This window comes from Ammospiza nelsoni, chromosome 4 (genome assembly GCF_027579445.1).
Source record: "Ammospiza nelsoni isolate bAmmNel1 chromosome 4, bAmmNel1.pri, whole genome shotgun sequence".
NCBI classification, from domain to species: Eukaryota; Metazoa; Chordata; class Aves; order Passeriformes; family Passerellidae; genus Ammospiza; species Ammospiza nelsoni.
The window spans coordinates 35,501,805-35,516,123 of record NC_080636.1 but is presented as its reverse complement, the minus strand read 5'-3'; the positions used below and the strand labels follow the sequence as shown (position 1 = coordinate 35,516,123).

The window sequence follows — 14,319 nt, the reverse complement described above, 5'->3', positions numbered from 1 at the left end:
AACTGCCCAATTATTTGCCAGGATTTTCCCTTGTTCAGTATAAAAAGTCCTGCTCAATTCAGCAAGGAGGAAGATATAAAATGTCTTCAACAGTTTTTAAGCTGCATTCTGAAGGTCAAAGTATCAGAAAACTGTGAGTGAGTGGGTAAAGTCATTATCTGAACACTATGGAGTAATACAGAGTTAGGGTGACAGCAGTGTCAGGTAACTGATGTCATTAACTTCCCCAAGCAATCATTCTTCATTGAAGTTAACCATAAACAAGATCCCAAAAGTTAGCTTCAGATGACATATGGCCTTAGTAACTACATGAAGAATGATTACACACTCATCTACACTCAGTAAAGACTACAATAGTGTCAAAATACAACAACTGCTATGACTTTTTTCCTTTCCTTATCAAAAGTTTCCCCCCATGTTTTCTCCTCCTTCCCCAAAGAACATTTCTCTCGGTTACTTTGTTAAAAAGGAGCTTCTTACTATAATATCAACTCCTTCCACTGACAACTGCAGTCTCTAAATACTTGCAAGGAGTTGTAGCTATCTTAGACAAGCCGGAAAATTTCAAAAGAAAAAACCCATCAAACTACTTCAGAGTTAAAGGGATTGATTCATGAAGATTATGATGGAAGAACAGAAGAATAAATGAATTACAGCATAGCTATTTCCTAACTAAATTCTGAAATGCAACAAAGAGGGAGAACAACACAAAATATTGTCACCAAAAGAACTTCTGAAGCAGATAAACACAAAACAAGACAAACAAGTTGACAAAGTCAACAAACAATCCATGCTCCTGTAAGTTATCAAGGTTTTAAATTAAAACTCTGGTGCAATTTATGCAGCAATTACTTTCTTTGAAGTAGGTAACACACATGGAGGGGAAATTGGTACTACATTATCACTCTGAATAGAACCAAAGTGAAATTTAAAAAGTAATAAACATTTATAATAGATAGGGAAAACAATCATACCTATCCTACTTACTAAGCAAAATTTAGTACTTTACCAAACAAAACTCCTAAGAAGCAACTTAGTCTTTAAAAGAACTTTCAGGGACAATCTTGCTTGGAATTTCTTATAACTCATCCTACAAACAGCTGTAACACATTTTTTTTTACATTAAACAGGATATTACATTTGATAGGAAACCAGTGTGACTTTAGTTGGATTCCCTTTTTTTCCAAAGATTTTTTTTTTTCATGAATCACTGACCACATTTAAAAAAGCAGCAGCAGAAGGTTCTCAACAGATTTCTGTCCTGGATGCAGGGTATCAGTGGGAGATAATTTTTACCATCACTCTCAGCTACAACAGTCTGAAGTCTAAGTCCTGGTTTATTTTTACTAAAATAAGTGGATACACACCATTGAAAAACAGGCAAGACTTTGAATACACACAACGTAAGTGAGCATAAAAATAATACTTTTGATGAGATGCTTCTGTAGGCCTCATTTAAACTGCAGTTAAAATTACCTCCACAGCTTTTTTTATAACCTTCATAAATGCATGGGATTGCTGCTGACAAACAGCTGAAGTCCCTCCCAGGCACACTAGCGTGCTTACACCAGACAGGAATGCTCTCCAAGAACCAGAAAGTGCAGTGAGCTCCTTGAACTTAGTACTGTACTTTAGTCACACAAAAGGCCAGACCAAAGTTTAATATCTATGTTTGCAGAAGCATTGCTTACTCTTTAAAACAATTACTGCTACCAATGTTCATCCTGTTGTATCTGCTACAAATAACGGTTCTAAAAAAAACCAGCATCTTTTTGTGTTCACGTGTCTGAAAAGAGAGTGGCTACACGCATACACGCAAGAAAATTTGCAGCAGACTAAACAGCAGCAGCAGGAAAACATCTTCTCCCTACATGCTCTACTTAGCACTGCTTAAGGACAGGGAGTGAGGTGTGTGCTTGTTTTCAGAACAGACCAGCAGCCTCCTCTCTCACCTGTGCACAGAACACTGAGCAAAGCACTTGGTGAACTAACGGGTGACCATGAAACTGATGGATCTGAGATTGTACCATGGAGATACAGTGACAGCAGGAAAGCCAGGAAACTGACACGCTGCTTTCCCTCACACTCCCACTCACTAACAGTACTTAAACTCTGTTAGCTGCCAATGAGCAGCACTGTATGATTAGGTCAGATTTGAAATAATTTTATAATAATCAAATTTAAAAGGTATATTTCAGGTAGAATCCAAGAAAAATGTAGCTCAAGTAAGTGCATGCATTTACATTGCGCTAAACCACAGAATCACAGCACAAACTGCTCTGTACTTTATTGCTGTCTGTGTACAGAGGCCCCAGTGAAATTTTCATGGATGTGCTTTACAACAGGTAAATACATTTTCATTTGCTATTCCCATTCTAATACAAAACTAAAAAAATTCACCTAAATATAGTTTTAAACCTTTTCAAACTACACAGGACAATTGACCAATATTGCATTTGCACAGTCACATAATTCTCAAGGCTATGCAACAAAATGATGGTGCAGCTATGGCAAACCCTGCCAGCTGTGTAGTTTCATTCCAGGTATTGTTACCATAATAACCTATTCCTGCTATTGTTACCTCATTGCCATTAATGAAGTCTAGGTACATGCTACTGCCACACCTTTATTTCAATGACCTAAGAAGTTTAATTCCTGCACAGAATACCCACGTGGTTCCTTCAGTTCACTTTTAAACTTTCAGCAAACGAACACGAGGGCATTATTTATTTCTTTAAAATAATACTCTCCCAGGTAGAGTTTATACTCACCCCACGTTCCTTATGCAAAAGGAACACAAGCAGGGACTAAACACATTATAAAAACGCTCAAAGCCAGTACAAGGAGCTGAAGTTGCAAAGAGCTCACCCTCCCCTTGCTGCAGCTGCTCCGAGCATCCCTGCGGGGCGGCGGGTCCGTGCCAAACCCGTGAAATCCGGGGCAGGAGGGCTGATTCCCCCGGGCCCGCCTGGAGCAGAGCGCTGACTGAAGGACCAGGCTGCCCCGCACACCGATCTGCCCCGCACTCCGAGCCCCCCAGGCGGAGAGAGGGGCGGGTGCGGCTGCCAGGGGGTCACAGCTCCTCGGGACAGCCCCCTGCGCTGCAGGAAATCCGCAAGAGGTGATTTACGGGCAGGGCTCATTCCCATCCCACTGAGCTGACAGTTCAGCTGAAGAGTATTAATCTGGGCCCTGAAAGCTTGTTAAATAAGGAATCATACCCTTAGGCAGAAAAAAAAAATTAAATAGTAGGGGTGGGGGTAGAAGGGGAGAGGGATGAGGTAGTGTTGCACAAGCTTATCAGTGCCCACTTGCTGCAGAACATGCCCTTGCAAGAGCTGTGTATGAAGAACTACTACTATTTATATCTGTAACACTTCCAAGTTGCTGCAAATCTCTAGAGAAGTTTAAGACGTGAAAATTACCTGCTTAAAAACACAATACCCCTATTTTCTGGCCAGCTTTTCCTCCTATGTTGGAGGAGCCTCAACTTCATTCACACTTTTTAAAGCGCTTTCTAAATCTAAAGCTCTTAAAATAGGAGTGAAGAGAAATATATTGAATGAAGAGTTGATCCAATGGCCTGTATGACCTGCACTTAGGCATCAGTTTAACATGCAGCAGCATGGCATCTTGATGGGAAGTAAAAACATAGCATCTGTGAACTTCCTTGAAGTTAACAAAGTTCAAGCAGTTGGCTTTATAGTGACAATACAATCATATTTTCCTTGACACAATTATTTGCAGTGTACTTATTTAATCCTTTCATAACTACCTAAGATACTCATCTCAACATTCACAGAAACAAATATGTGCAGTATTCACTCACTCAAACAGTTCCAGCAAAAGCAACAAACTCATAACTAAAGGCTTCCAACATGACTAAGTCTGCTTGGATCCAGAATCATTCTCTACTTACTACTCAGCAGTAGTCAGGCACAAAAACGTTTTCCTATTAACGTAATCACTTTACACATGCTATCCCACTCTCCTTGGTCTCTTGACCTTTCCTTGCTTTGCTGACAGTTCCTCTATTTCCAGGGAGCACTTGCACTTATACACAACGCACTGCAGTGGCAGCTCCCAAAGACTTCGAGGTTTCTTCAAGAAACAGAGTAACTTTCCACACCATATGCTGGGAGCACAAAAGCATCACTGAGGAGAGTACCCTCACTATCAGCTGTTCTACCTCAGCAGTCTAAGTACACAAAGTATGTGCTATGCTCCAGCTTGGAGTCTCTCTGCCTTTTCAGCATAAGCTATTCCAAGGCTTTACAACTCAAATGCCAGTTTCACCCAGTAAATAACTGACTTACAGGCACGGGTTGGAAGGAGTCGAGGTATTTTTACCCTCCACTAAGTTTTGACATTCTTTTTTTTCTTTTTAATTTTTATAAATAGTCTAAGTGGTAAGAGTGGCAAACTGAATTGATTTTGTGTTCCTACTTTAAAATACTGAAGCGTGAAAAACACTTTATACACTTTTAATCAAAATGACCATTGATAGCGTTATTAGCGCTCAGAATACTGCAACGTAAGCATTCAGCTGTAGTTTAAATATTTTAAGAGAGACTACAGTATAATCAGTAAACTTTTCCATGCAGATTTGAAAAGTATGAAAGTATGACTTCTGTGTACAACATATGGTGTACAACAGTTTGCATACCTGAAGTGCAGCTAATGTATACTATCAAAACTTGATTTCCTAGGTAGTTACAGTAAAATTTCCCAAACTTTCTAATCAGTAAAGCAAACAGCATAGAAAGAGAAAAAAACCCAGAATATTAGTTTAAATTTTAATCCACACAACTCCCTTCCTGCCCCATACTGAAATGAATAATGAATGAGCTAGGTCATGATTGCTTTCAATAAGTATGTCAGAAATCTTCAAAACAATGAGATGAGGGTAAGACAGACATCAAAGGTCTCCCTAACAATGCCACATGCTTATACAACCACATACTATGCATCTTTTTCATGCATCAGCATACCAGGAACTGCATAACCACAAGTACCAAAGGTACTTGAGTTTTATGTTACGAAACTTAATATGCAAACAAAAATTAACCGAGAATTTTAAGTATTTGTGTCTGGAATCCGAGAATTTAAGCCCGACCTTCACCATGCGTCTGGGCAGAGCTGAGGTTTTCAGACCGGAGCGTCACCTTACACCTCCCGTCAACTCCGTCACACAGCAGCAGGAGTTCACCCAAAGCGTCAGTAACTCCAAGAGACCTCTCAACAAATGGAAGGTCTGGGGTTTTGCTGTCATGGTCCTCCCACGCCTCCCGGGCCGCTCCGTTCCGGCGCCCAGCTGCTCCCGGAGCGCTCCTCAGCCCGCCCTCCGTCCCCCCGCACTGCTGCCCAGGGCAGGACCCGCTCGGAGGCGCCTGCGGGGCGCGCCCCAGCTCCAGGGCGGCACCAGCCGCAGCCCAAGGGCCGCTGCCTGGCCGGGATCGGGATCGGGCAGTCCCCGCTGCACGGCAGGGGCGCATCCCGCGGGCTGCCTCCGCTCATCAGGTGTTGCGCGTCCCTCTGTAAACGCAGCTGTTCCCCGCGCAGCCCGCCCTCCAGCATCCCCGAAAACTCAGACACTCCTAAAAAAATGCCTTCCCCCACTTTTAAGGAACCCCCCACACACACTTCAAAAAGCTTCTCCCACATTTTTTCCTTGGTGGAATTCCCAAGCCGTCCGTTCAAAGGGACTCGCAGCCTCATGCCCAGAGGAGCTGGCATCTGCAGCGGGGGCACGGGCTTACCTTTGCCTCCCCCGCGTCGGGCTCCTCCTCGTAGTAGCCCTGGCCGGACTCGTAGGCGGCGGCGGCGGCCGGCTCTCGGGGTCCCAGGAGCACGGCGCCCGCGGCCAGGCAGCAGCTCAGGGACAGCACCTCCAGCAAGTGCATGGCGCAGCGACGGCAGCGCGGCGCGGAGCGGGGCAGTCGCAGGAATGCAGCCGAAATTAGGAGGCTCCTTCTTTTCCTCTCCCCCCCTTCTTTCGCTGTCCTCTCCCCCCTCCCTCCCCTCGCAATATCCAAGGCAGTAAAATCCGTGGGATGGAGAAGATGCCGTAGCAGCAGCTCCTATGCGCCTGCAGGGGTGTTCCTAACTTTCCCAGCCGCTTTGCAAATTCTCACCAAAGTTATCCAGAGTTTGCCAGGTAAAAAACCCACCAGGAAACCGGACATCCGAGGCTGCGCTCACTCAGGAGCAGGGGAGGTGGAAAGCGCAGAGAGGAGGAGGAGGGAAGGGAAGGGAAGGAGGGAGAGAGAGAGAGAGAGCGCGCCAGGGAGCAGCACAGCGGGACCGAGCGGCCGGTCGCAGCCGGGGAGATGCCTTCCTTCGGGCGGGCCGGGCCGGGCCGGGGGCTCGGTGCCGAGGGGCCCCGCCGGGCTGTGCCGTGCGGGCGGCTGTCAGCGCGGCCGGGGCTGCGCGGCGCCCGGGGCTGCGCATGGCGAAAGCGCCCTCTGCCTGCGCCTCTGCGCGCCGAGAGGGGCCGGCGGCCGCCTTCCTCCTCCTCCTCCTCCGCCTCCTCCTCCGCCGCCTCCCGCCGGCCGCCGGCGCCCCCGGGAGCGATGGCCCCCAGCGCGGGCAGGAGGCGCCCGGGGCGGCTCTGCCGGGAAGGGGCGGCCGGTGCGGCCGGTCCCGTCCCGCAGAGCTGGGCTCGTCCAGCCACGGCCCCGGCTCCGCAAGACAAACCCCGCGGCAGGTCGCAGCCCCGAGGAAAAAACGACGTGCCCGGCTCGTTTCATTAGGCTCGGAAGCCAAGGGGTGAAGTTCGGTAAAACTCACACAGAGAAATCATCCAAGAAAATTTTTGTGAATCCTAATCAGTTACTTGTTGAGCAGTGTTGGCAGCTTCACTTAAGACAGCATGCAGCTAGTTTTGGCTGCAGCATAAAGGATTTTGCCGTGTTAGAAACAGTAATCCAAAGAGCACCATAATTATTTGTAGCCTTCCTATCAATGACATTTTGAAGACGTCTTCGAAGAGAAGTAACACCCCATTCAGAGCCCTAAATAAAACTGAGCATAGATCCTGTGTTCTGCTTACACTGTGATTAAAAGTTTTAAAAGAAAGCATATTGCTATCAAAGTAACACTCTACTGCCTGCTCAAATCTCAGCTACGCAAAGGAAAATGTTATATTTCTTATACTCTTATTTTTTGCTTGATTATTGACCCTTGTGTAAATATTTAAAAAGCTTTTAGTTTGTTTTCTGCATTACTTGTGTACATCTTTTGGTAATTAGACTGTATGGGAACCAACTGTGTTGGCAGATCCCTGACTGCCTTGACTAGATGCTGGCAGTCTGCTCATGTTACACTGCTCTTATTCTTTGGGAATCCCATTATGTTATTATTTTGGGAGTTATACATAAAGGTGTCTCTGAGAGGCTCTCAGGTACCTCCTGGGTTTTTTTATTTATTTGTTATCATTTACAAGATGGTATTTCAACATGCTGCTACACAAATATTTTGATGCTAGAAAGTAATCACTTCATTTGCAATCAGAATGAAATCTAAAGTTTAAATTGGGCTATATTTCAAGAGGTTGTACAGTCATTAGAAAATTTTTGAAGCACTAATGTTTTTCTAAATACTTTCAAGATAGAGTAAAACAATGAAATAAATACGGGGTAGAAGTTAAGCAGAACAGCTATGAAGATACAAAATAGCATACATAAATTAAAAAGACCATTGTTCTTCACTGGACCCTTACAGCGCTTCAGATCAAAGCATAGGATTAAAGCCCAAAGAGAGCATAGTCCTGGATGTAAAATCCATCTAAATAGAAATACGGCATTACTGATTTGAGTGTAAATATATTAAAAATCTCTCAGAATTACCACAGACTGGTTTGGAGAAGTTCATGTGCAGCACTTTAATAAAACCTGCCTGACAAATCAAGCACAGATAATATTATTTCAATAAATGAGTGCTGTGCAAGGAGAAGCCGCGGAACTGAATGACAAAACAGAATGAAACATACCACTCCTGCTGTGCCATCATAATATCAGCTGGCTTCATTATTTATTTCCCCAGTTCTCCAGCACTTTCATTCTTCCCCCCACAATTCATAGAACATCCATCATGGGATCAAAGGCTTTTATGTAATAGAGCATTTCCACCAACTGCCCTGTATAGCAAGTTTCAAGTGTCATAATTGAAAGCTAGTAACCATAGTCATGGGGGCTCAAGTCTCAGTCTAATCAAGGTTTTAACAATAAAGGGGTTGAAATCTATGATAGTTTATATGTTCTGTGCACAAACACATAAATACTCCATTAGTTCTGGGACACTAAGGTTTTCCTTAATCTAGACTGTATTTTTCTCCATCCCATAAGAGATGGCTAATTTGAAAGTTTACAAATTAAAATATATTTCATACTTTCTCCACCACTTAATAGTTAATATTTCTCCTCTTGTTTTCAAATTAAGTAGAAATCAGCCTACAGGACAATCAATTTAAAATTCTAAGTGACACTGTGTACACTAACAGTGAGCTGACCTTATAAACACAGGTGACTAAAGAGATATCCTAAAAATGTAGAGACACAGATCTGGATCTGACTGTCCTTTATGCCTCAATGGCAACAAGAGCTACTGTTGAAAAATAAAACAACAATTTTTATGTCAGAAGTAAGAGTCTTTCAAATGAATTCTTTTAATATTGTTTTAAGAAGGAGTTTTAAAAATCCAGGCCCCAATCCCTTGTTCAAGTTGGTGTAATATATGTCTGCCAAGAACACACCACTCCTGTGTCTAGAAATACCTGATGTGCTCCTTTCAGATACATTGTGCTTCTGAAATATGGATGCATTTCAATGCCTATTTCCTATCCATTTGTTAGCAGTGTGAAAACTCATTGCAAGAAATGTGAGCAGAAAGTGGGACATACATGAGAGTTAAGAGCAAGAAAAAACAGTAGCATGCTTTCATAATGAGGTTTACTTGCTTAATGTAGAAATAAATGCTAACAAATGTTTTCTTTTTACAGAATGTGATTTTCATTATCTTTAAATTATTGTGTTTGGTTTAAAGCAATCTCCTTTTCATTCTCCTATTAAACAGACAGAGGCATACTCAAGAGTTAAAATCAGATACCATGGCTTGTTTTTTTTTTTAATACACATCAGTCTTACTGGTAAGTTTCCATGGCATTTATGTTTAATGCAAATCTCAAAAGTAAAAAACATTGCTCCCTGTGTGCAGCAACTCATAAGACTGTGGAAGTGCCATTCTGGAGTCATCCCAAAAGATGAAGGCATTAAGTAAGCTTCCTTAGTTCCTTTACAGATGGGACTCCACCATGCTTCCTCTCATGATTAAAAAAAAAAAAAAAAATCGGGTATTTATCAGTGTCTAAAATATCAGTGTCTGGTGTAGATACCATAAATTAGGGGAAATGTAAATAACCGTAAATGTTTAGGGAAAAAAAAAAAAAAAAGGTAATCCTGATTCAGTGCCAAACTGGACAAATGAACTGTTCAGTGATACATTTTCTACCATTGAATCATGCAACCCAAAGTTTATTTACACATTTCTTTTCATATTGCTTATCTTCTCAGACTAACCAGCTTTACAGAAGACTAAGCTACTGAAAAAGGGGGGTACTGTGGATTTGAGGCTGCAATCTGCTACTCTACATTTCTTATTTGCATATAATATAATTTAATGGAAATATTTAGGAGTGCTGCCAGTTTTACTGATTATGAGAGCAATGTCCTTCCTCACTCATCAGATGCACATTTAAAGCCCTATCTTTTTCTTGGTATGGGCCCTCATTCAGTACTTCCTTATATAATCCTAGAAAAGGATCTAAGCATGGTGGCTTGGAGATCATCAGTAGCTACTGAAATATTTTCTTTGGCTTTGATCAGACATCCTCTCTTATAAAACCCCATGGGAAACTGTTCTACACCAAACTTCCAGCTAGGACTCCTGAAATGTCATTTTATCCATTCATTCGCATTATTGCCAGGACAAATAACTTCAGTTCAATGAGAAAGACGTCGTTGCTGCAAGATCATTTTCTGCAATGCTTGACCTAGCAGCCTGCACTTTGTTATCGAGAAATTTGCCTTTTGTTTAGTATAAAAATTGGTCCCTTTTGAAAATTAATTAACAAGACAAGAATCCTTAGAATTCAGCTTTTTGACACCGGTTGATATTCAAGGATTACAGGATTATTGGGATTTCTTTGTTCTCAGGGATTCCCTTTTTAAACTGTTAAAATCAAAACCATTGGCATCTAACATTAGAATTTCTCTGTGTTACAGACTAAATGACTGCAGTAGTGTAAAACCCTTCCAACCCTTGCTATAAAGGGGTAGTATGATGCAAAAATGGACAGCACCAGGCTGCACCTCAAGGAAAGTGTTTGAATGAACCAAAGCAAATTACATTATCTCTAAAGCTTAGAATGGAGAAAGCCCTAGCACACATTTTATTCAGCTGACTTACATTATGATTTCTCTCTTTACCATAGTTTTTCTTCCCTCTTGTGATGTAAGGTCTCACACAACATCAAGTATCCACAGAACATTAATTTAACATCCTGTAGAGTGATGATGTTCATTGTTATAACCTCTGACTATAAACAATAAAATGACTGATTGCAAATTTATGCTTCCTCTTAACTGAAAGCTGTGCACAATCTAAACTGTGTATAGTTGAAGCCACGTCACTAAATAAACAATCTTAGATTCAACAAAAATATTAGGAGCTAACAGCACATGACCACTAAACATACAAACACTTAGCATGATACACACCTTCCTGCAGTAGTCTTCCAAGTGATAAGCTATGAGATAGTGTTTTCAAAATCTTTTTCTTCCCAGTTATGCTTACAAAATTTGGTAGTATAGCAGGGCAAGACGGTACCAAATCAATTCAACAGAAATAATTGTCTCTTTAAAGAGATGCAGTTTCCCCTGATTTTGCTCCTGTATACCTCCTCTTCACTTGGATATCTGCTGCATTCCTGCTCTTTTTCTTCAGTGCTTCTAACATTCTGTTCAATATTTTGCCTGTCCTAGAAACTAGGAATATGCTAAACCCTACAAATGTGAAATGCTGAATTATTAAAACCTTAAAGATATTGTCAAACATTATTGAGACCAGTTCACTTCCAAACCCAGAGTAGTATAAATGCATCATTTTAATGATCCTCATTTCTTCTTAATAGGTTTTATTTATAAAAGTCAATTATTTTCTCCTATTTAAAATAGCCTTTTACAGATTTGAACGCTTAGCCTTCCTTAACTAATCTTCTAGTTTTAAGCTAAATATGATCAGTGTTTTCAAAGTCCTGAAAAATTTTTATTTTCTGAAGTTACACTTATAACTGTTATTTGGATAACATTTATCCAGGGGTTCATTGAAAGCTGACGCTCAGCACTGAAAGAAGGTACTTCAAATCTGACTGTTTAGGGCAGAACAAAACACCCCAACCCATTCTTCTGTATCCATGTACATTCCCATGTGGTATTTGCTTTTTAGGCAGATTCATTTTAAGCTTGCAATAGGATGTAATTCTGGTATGTTTTTTGAGGATTTTCTATCCAGCCAGATGTTCCCTTTCCTGTAGTTGTAGATCTGACTCTTCCCACATTGGAACACTCTCATTTCTCAATAGAAAGGGAACTACCTCCTATTTTTTTCTAATAATTTTTATACTTCATTATAATTACTTCCAATTTTAAGTCTATATGTCTTTGTTGTCCTTGCTCCCTAGGTCCCATCTTTACATATAACCAAGTGGAGATGTATTTCCCCTGTGCTGCCATTGGTTCCTTGTGGTCAGAAAAAGTGTTGTTATTGACCTATTGCAAAGTTTAAAGGTTGAAATTCCCTCCTGACTTCCTGATCCACACTGCAGGGTTTGCTTCAGCCCATCATACTGACTCAGAAACCATAAATGCCAAAATGTGGGGACATTAAAGACCAAGGTTCTTTCTTAGGTCCAACTTCATTTTTCACACAGCTGAAAATAGTTGGAGATAAACTTAAAAATTATGAAAGAGAGATTTGTGGTTTGGGTTGGATAATGGTTTGGGTTTGTTGGGTTTTTCTTTTGTTTTCCTTGATATGCCAGGTAGTGAACCTCTGGAATTTGTTGTTACGAGAGGTTTAAACTGTGAGGGTTACAAATGCATCAGACATAGTTCTGGACATCAGGACCATAAAATGATTTTTAAGTGAAAGGGAGCTGGAGGGATGAAAGGGAGGAGGAGTCCAATATTGGATACTTTATTCAATGTATACAGATGCTGGAAAAGCATGAAGGAAACTGACTGCAGTAGCAGACGCTCACTGTGCTCTTCTTAAGTAGCATATTCAATTGTAACTTTTGGAGACAAAAAAAATTAGATAAACAGTCTAGACAGATGGTTTATCTAAGCCCATGGTACATATCTTATATATGAGGGAAACTCAATCCATTTCTCATTGATGCAGGTCCAAACCCCAGAGTAAATTTGTTCTTGTCTTACAGTCTCATGTTCAGACCACTATACTTAGTCATAACAAAAATATTTATTTTTACACATCATTATTACACCAAAAGTCAGTCCAACAGATAGGGTTGAAAGGAAGTACACAGGAAATCAAATCTGTAAAATAGTCTTTATATGTTTCAGTGAAATTAATAAAGAGCTCTACTGCCATCCTCATTGAAACTAGATTTAATCATTCAGTCAGAGAGAGAAAAAACCTAAACCAAACTCCATGTACCAGCTTTTTGGATACATCTCACAGAAAAACAGTAAAGCAGCAGTTTCAGATATTTTTTCCTCTTTTTTTTTTTTTTAAATAATAACAAGACAGACAAAGCAAAATGAGAAACCTGCAAACCAACTTTGCAGCAGCAAGTTACCATTACTAAGTTTGAATTTGCAGCATGCTGAACTTGGTTGCTAAGGTTTTGTTCTCTGCTAAACAATTGCTAAAAAAAAAACCATGACACGTTCCTTTCAAAATGCTGTATGTTTTGTGCTGAATCAAGAGCATTATTGTTGTTATTAGACATCAGGATACATCCTGAGCACAGACCTAGAAAGATGAGGAACCAACGTCTCTAAGATTTCAAAATTCAATCCCTAACCTTTTCACTTCTCAAAAACTGCTAAGAAAAAACAAACAAGCAAAAAGCAATGACAACAAATTAAAGAACAAAGGTACACTGATATGGAGATTGCATCACAGGCCCCAGATATTTCCCTCTTTCACTGTCTGGCCAGAAAATTTAATTTCCCTACACACTTAACACTGGGTGGCAGAGGTCCTTGTTCGCTGTGACATAGTGAAAGCCATGCTAGTTTTCCCTATTATCATTAAAGAATTTATGCAATAAGAGACATGCTTAGAGCAGTTATTGACTGCTTCCTACTTTCAGCTCGACCTGTTAATCTGTCTCTGAACAGAGTCTTGATGTTCCACACTTCAGGCTAAACTAGGCAACTGATGCAACTGGTATGAGACCATCACTGGGCAAAGCAGAGCACATCCATAGTCCTTCTGCTTGCTTATCTTTCTAACTTGAATTCAAGCAGCTACTACTGACCTAAAAAGCAGGTAGCATGCTGGGCCTAATCTATTTTTTGAATTCCTATCCCATCACAAACCTACAGCTATACTCCACAGGGACACTTCAACTAATCTGTCCCAGTATAAAATTCTTAAGTGCAAAGGGTAGATCAACAGACCACTTTCAGGAGCAGATTCCAGCTGTGGAACTCAACCTAATCTTCTCTATTGATAATGAACATAAGCCTGAGTGTATTCAGAACTAAAACTAACCTCAGCTTCTTAGTAAGACTCCCTGCAGTGATGGCATCTTCCCATGGTAACCAACTGATCTGGAGAGAGGAGGAGGAGGCAGAGAGACAAGGATGTCTACTTTTAAAAGCTAGAGATTGAAAATATTTTATTACAAAAAAAAAAAAAAATTACAATTATAGGTTCCAAACTGTGGATTATTACATTAAAATAATTTTCAGAGATGCACAGATGTTACCTTTGCTTACACTTTCTGCCTTATAATTCTGAGTGGTCAAAAATTACCTTTTATTTAACTGTATGGCCATTCAAAGATATCTCACTTAAGCAGGATAGAGCAAAGTCTGAGTCATCCTTTCACCATATTTCTCTGCTCCCTTGAGATGTGAACAGTCAGGAGCAGCACCTCTGCCATGGAAGGACTCTGGGATGAGGGAACAGGCCAGTGTGGCGCTGGGTTCTGAGTTGCCCCAGCTGAGGTTGGACTGTCAGACCACCTGATGATAACTTACTTTAATCTGTTTTATGGACTAGCATACA

At 41.1% G+C, this 14,319-nt stretch overlaps 1 protein-coding gene across 3 annotated transcripts in view; it reads right to left on the bottom strand.

The window, feature by feature from the left end:
- VEGFC (vascular endothelial growth factor C) overlaps nucleotides 1-14,319 on the bottom strand; it is a 190,405-nt gene that overhangs the window by 62,528 nt on the left and 113,558 nt on the right. Inside the window, exon 1 of one of the 3 annotated variants that reach the window (XM_059470682.1) lies at nucleotides 5,760-5,992. The exons of 1 other annotated variant lie outside the window; for it this stretch is intronic. In XM_059470682.1, the coding sequence (XP_059326665.1) occupies nucleotides 5,760-5,903 (144 nt within the window). In that variant the 5' untranslated portion in view covers nucleotides 5,904-5,992. Of the gene's footprint in view, nucleotides 1-5,116; nucleotides 5,184-5,759; nucleotides 5,993-14,319 lie in introns of those variants that run through there. One more of the 3 variants, XM_059470684.1, reaches the window with a different exon arrangement.